The 5,894-nt window shown below is 34.3% G+C and overlaps 1 protein-coding gene across 1 annotated transcript; it reads right to left on the bottom strand.

Moving 5' to 3' along the window:
* Positions 1-4,863: 4,863 nt before the first annotated feature.
* Positions 4,864-5,685, bottom strand: LOC101287813 (protein kish-A-like). The gene is made up of 2 exons (XM_033431952.2): positions 5,647-5,685; positions 4,864-5,388 (listed from the first exon to the last, which is right to left on the bottom strand). The coding sequence occupies exons 1-2, from the start codon at positions 5,683-5,685 to the stop codon at positions 5,056-5,058; spliced, it is 372 nt and encodes a 123-aa protein (XP_033287843.1). The 3' UTR covers positions 4,864-5,055.
* Positions 5,686-5,894: the final 209 nt, after the last annotated feature.

Below are 5,894 nucleotides of genomic sequence, written 5' to 3'. Positions count from 1 at the left end.
AGGCCTTTGTAATAACCAACACTCAGGGCATATTTCAGAATGGTTACTCTTTTCCTCCCCTTGCTAAAATCAGGAGTGGATCTTTCTAGACTTTTGACCGTGAGAACCTGGTGGGTGTTTTTGAGATAAAGCCCATGAAAATGTGTCCCCCCCCCAAGATTGCAACCCCCAGGAGTTTCTCATGCTTAACCTAGTCTACAATGAACCCCCAGCAACCCATCCAAATTACCTTTTAAGTGTTACTACCAGTTCCTGGCTTCCACAGCTTCTCTTCCAAATAAGCAGAGCTCAGTGTGACTCTATTAGCCTGTGTCTCCAGAGTTTTGAGTGGTGCTTTAGAGTATTAAGTTATCTGATGACTCCAGCAAAATCTGTTGACTTTCATTGTCTCCGGCTTTTTCTTGTAAAAATGGGAGTGAAAACATCCAAACTCTTTACATGTTGGGGTGGAACCAGAAGTCCCTGTGCTCTTTTTATTAAGAAACATATAATATGATTTTCCTTTCCAATCTTATATAGCCTGCAAGAGTTGAGGAGAGTGGGCACCTAAGCTTCTTCAGAATTATTGTATTTTCTGTGTATTTTCACAGCAGCTAAGAAGGAATTCATCTTAATTTTAGGTATTTTTCTCTTTTTAACATTTTCTAAATTTATAAAGTTTATGTAATATTTAAAAACACCTATTAGCCAATTCCACCCTACCCCAAATTCTACCATTTATATACATAAGGAGAATCATTCTATATGCATTTGTGTTCACAAACATAATCAAGATAATGGAGGCAGGGGCAGAATTTATTTGCAGCCTACTATAGACTGGCATAGGCTAATTTTTGTATTTATAGTTATTAATTTAACTCTTACAACAGCCCTATCAGGTAGTCATTATTCCTAGAGTACACATGATAGATCAAAGGTTTGGAATGAAAATCACATCCCCAAATTCATGTAGCAAAGAACTTTTAGAGTAAATGCTATACCAAGCCTATTTATCCTGGGCCTAATGAAAATGTGAAACATATAGGGTTAATTTTTGCTTTATAATTTTGTCAAGAAATTGGCATATACCTGATCATTGATTATAGATGAGTCACCAGGGGAAAAGTGTTTGCTCTTCCTTTCTTCACCTTTTTGTACTCAATGTGCTTTTTACCACATTGTACATCGTATACATGTTACATCCTAATCAGCTCCTAAAATGCTTCCTGACCCCAATATTTATTTTCTTATTTAAAATGCATTAAGACAGAGTATAGACACAAGACTCTTAGTACAAGACTCTTGTGCTAAGACCGTAAATTCAGCTTTCTGAGAGCTCAACAAGTCAGCACCAAATATTCATGTAATTCTCCACAGGTATATTCATCCCCAGGAATACTGCATTCTGTACTTTGTGCAAAATCATCTGTTTCTTCTTGTGTTAGCTGCTAATCCCACAGCCTAGAAAACCATAATCCTACCTTCTCTAAATCCTATCTTGGAAGAGAAACCTTGTCTAGAGAAAAAGAGGAAACTTAATACAGCTTAAGGTGAACCAGTAATCCTTAACTTTGTCTACATAAAATCTGCCCCAGCTGTAACGCAGTGACAGGGTTCTAATGCAAAACACGTGTGTGCTTTATCATGACAAATCCAACATCCTGAGAAAACTAAGCATTTTGATTTTTTTTGTAATTTAGATGGTGATTTTTAAGATTCTTGAACAAAAAAAGAGTTGAAATAGCAATTAAATAGGGTTGATAAAACCTTTTTTATAGAAATATCATGTTACCAAAATACCTTGGAATCAGTTATATTCATCTGTTTATTCTATAGGAGATTTCACTCAGTAGGAAATGACCTTATCATCCCAGTAGGAAGTAATCTCCTTATCTCAAATTGAGAACTTAATTAGCAATCTTACCTTTAGGAGTGTGAAACCTTTATATTCATTCTTTTCTAGTATATTTTGGAGAATCAAGGGTTCCTGAGTTGTCAGATATACAGGAAAGGTCAGGAGCTCTCCATGATTTTCTTCATGGGGGATCCTGACTTTACATAATCAGTCAACCTGAAGGTTAAACTTAAGATTTCACAGCTTTTGTGAAGTTCTTTGGAATAAAAAGAGTTTGATCACAATTATACTAATCTTGTACTTTTCTAAGTATTAAAACCAAAAGCAAAAATACCTAGACCAATCTAAATTTGGTTTCCAAATGGATAGTTCACTTTTTTCTGAGAAGTTAATTCTCTAAGATGCTATGCAATAGCTCAGTGGAAAATTTATCAGATAAAGATTTATTTTCAGTACTTGAGATATTGAGTAAAAGTCAGTTGATGTGGTTAAACTTTCTGTTTCTTTATTTAGTTATTTATTTATAGGCTTTAGTTTCTAATTGTTGGGAAATGCAATTTTTAGTATGTTTATAACTTACTGCCTCTTTCTCTTCCATATACACATTTGCTTTTCTAACTAAATATCTGAGTGTTTTTGGATATTTGTGAAATAATTTCTTCAAGGTAGAGGGCACTAAAAGTGGGGAGAATAATTGCAGTCCATTTTTCCAATAGCTCAGTGTTTCAGTAACCTGTTTAAAAATAACCAATGCCAGGGCTTCCCTGTTGGCGCAGTGGTTGAGAGTCAACCTGCCAATGCAGGGGACGCGGGTTCGTGTCCCGGTCCGGGAGGATCCCACATGCTGCGAAGCGGCTGGGCCCGTGAGCCATGGCCGCTGAGCCTGTGCGTCCGGAGCCTGTGCTCCACAACGGGAGAAGCCACAACGGTGAGAGGCCCGCGTACCACAAAAAAAAAAGTAACCAATGCCAAAGCTTAATAAAAATTTTTTGATAGTGCTTGATAATACTAAAATAATATGCTAGACTGTCCTTCAATTAGCTAACATACTTCTGTGTTTTAGAGATATCCATATATACCTGCTAATGGTAAAAATGTATGATATTAAAATAATGCAATTCATAGTTTAAAATAAATTTGACTGTTAAAGCTATTCAGATACGGTGAGGACAAAATAAATAAAATTTTAATTTGCAAGTCTTAATGCAGTTAGTGTTGTAGATTGGTGAGGAGGTAATTTTTAATCAGGGAGAACTGAAAAAAGACAAATATAAAGCTTCTTATTTCTTAAAGAACAATATTCCTCTGGTACTTTGGCAAAGCTGGGATAATATTGCATGTTGTCAGATATATGTGCATATATCTATATGTTTTCATATATATATATATATATATGTATGTATTCTTTAGTTAACTAGGGTAAGACTTAATTTTTAGATAACCAAATCATTACAAAGCAATACTATAGTCATCATAAGAAGATATATAAAGGAATTATTCTATTTTGTGTCCATTATTTAGAGGTATATTCTATTGGTCTTCAGATCATATATTCTCAATATAAATTAACTTAAAATTTAGTTAATATGGAAGTTAAATGAAAGCTTGGAAGAGGAGTTTGGGTTGTGACTTCATGCTAAAATGAAAAGGCATTGACACCTTGTTATTCATAATTGCCGTTATTAAATACACATGACATTTGACATGGTATATTTAACTCATAGTAAAAGAATTTATAGATAAGGAAATGAAGGTGAAAAGAAGATAAGAGGTGATAGAGGATTATTTTGAACAAGATCTACATGCTGCCAAGGCCAACACTGCCATCCACATCCTGCTGTGTCTTATAGGACATATATATATATATATATACGAAAACTAAAAGTGATCAATATATAAATCTGATTTTTTTAAATTTGAGGGCCAGAAAGATTGGATCTCTGGCTTTATAACTTTGATCTGACTGTTCTCACATGAAATAGTACTTGTGAAAAATATGGGAATCTCTTCCCTCTTATAACTTCAAAATTAAAAAAATTGAGTTTGAATCCTTTTTTTCCACGAATAAATTGTATATCTAGTGTTACTATAATCATTCACTAGAAAAAGCATCATAATTCTAAAATCTCCTGGTTTTCTGATTTGCAAATTTTGAAATATTTAAATGATTGTAAAAATTACCCATAGAAACTTGTAGCAAAATATTTCCCTACATTTCTGGGGTGTAATCTAGGATGAGTGTTTTTCACTTTGCTTTATTTTTGGTTTTTCATATACTTTCAGCAACAGGAAATTTTTCTTATTGTCTTTCAATTGAGACAGTATTCCAAAGCACTAGATTACTATTCTATCACAGAATTATAATCCTATCAAGCTTCTAAAGGATGTTAGACTTCTTGTCAATGTTCCCTCTTCATCACTCTCTTCCTTGTGTTTTCTTTTTCCTCCCTCATATCTCTTCTTCCACACACTTCTCCATAAACTGTTTCTTATTGTGAAAAATGATGAAAAACAATTCTTGCAAGTGTTATTTTATTTTTATTTGTTTATTTTTATTCTGAATTCTCTTATGTTAAATAGGAACATTTTCTCAATAGCACTCTTAAGTCACTTCTCATTTATCTTCCTCCTTAAGAACTGCATAGGCTTGTTTTAAATAGTTTAAACATCTGTAATAAACAACAGTTTGCTAGGAGTAGGGGTACTCTGGTTAATGCTCAAAATGATGTGGCCAGAGGAAAAGCAAGCATTATTAAATATGAATGCAATCCTTACCAACGCGAATTGAACATTTTTTCTTTTTCAATAAAAAAGGTAATCCAAAAAAAGTCTCATTCTATAAAAATTTATCGTTTCCAAATCACAATGAAAGGAACTTAATTTACCAATTTCGTTTTTGCCTATGTGCCTTAAAGATACCTCACTAAATACTGGTATCTGACACAACAGAATGACATATGCAGAATGTAATATTGTAGTGACAGTACTGAGGTTGATTGTTACAGACATATTTAAACTCTGAGTATTAAATGGTTATATCCTAATTATTTATATAGAAATTGGTCCAATAACTAAAATAGAGAAAAACAGCTGAAAATTTATCTCATTCAATGTTCAGAGATAAAAGTGTTAACCATACTTTCCATTATTTTCTGCAGATAAGTCCTTTATTTTTTTCATATTTAAATCTGATGGCAACTGAATTCTGGCATTTTTCCAAGCTACTGTATGAAGAGGATACTGAAGGCCACCACAACACAGCATACCACAACATAAGGACTGTTCCGTTCACCAATTCTGACACACTTCCAAAATATACCCAACGGCCCAGTTTTATTTCTGTCCAGGAGGCTGAGTGCCAAGGATCGGATATAAGCATAGGTACATAGAAGCAGCAAGATTACAGTCAACGGACTCTGAAAATGGAAAATGGCAGACCTAGTGAGGCTGGCGAAGCCCCAGCCACATCTCCCTTCTGGGCCTGGGGCAGAAGAGGCGTGCAGGGGGGTAAGAGGCGTGCAGGTTCGGCTTGCCTTTCTCGCTCCTTCCGCGGTCTGCAAGTGTTATTTTAATATGGCTTCATCACTGAGTCCAGGGCATTCCTACTATGTGACTTAACTATAGACAGCTGTTCTGAATTAGAAAAAAACATTTTTTTTCAGTCCAGTTGAGTTAAGTCAAAGTTGTTAAAAAAAATCAATCACAGATGTTTCAAATCCTGGCCATCATAAGTCTTTAGTACTTATTGTTTATACCATTCATTTGGAGCAAAGCATATGCTACCTTATATTTTAAATTATTTTTAGAATTACCTTTCCCCTGTACTTCATTATAAGCTTCAGTGCCGACATAGTTCAAACTTCCTTGCAGACCTTGTATCTAACCCTGCACACAACATATGTTCCATATGTATTTTTTAATTCAAACTAATTCAAATCAACTAACATGTTTTGAGTGCCTTCTGTGGTTAACTCAAATAAGAAAAAAAAATAGGTTGTTTTTATCTCAGAATCATAAAACCAACTTTCAGGGGATTGTGGATGTTTTGGAAAGAAAAGGC

The sequence above is a fragment of the Orcinus orca genome, chromosome 8, assembly GCF_937001465.1.
Source record: "Orcinus orca chromosome 8, mOrcOrc1.1, whole genome shotgun sequence".
Lineage (NCBI taxonomy): Eukaryota > Metazoa > Chordata > Mammalia > Artiodactyla > Delphinidae > Orcinus > Orcinus orca.
Note: the sequence above shows the minus strand (reverse complement) of the source record. Positions and strands in the feature narration are given on the sequence as shown.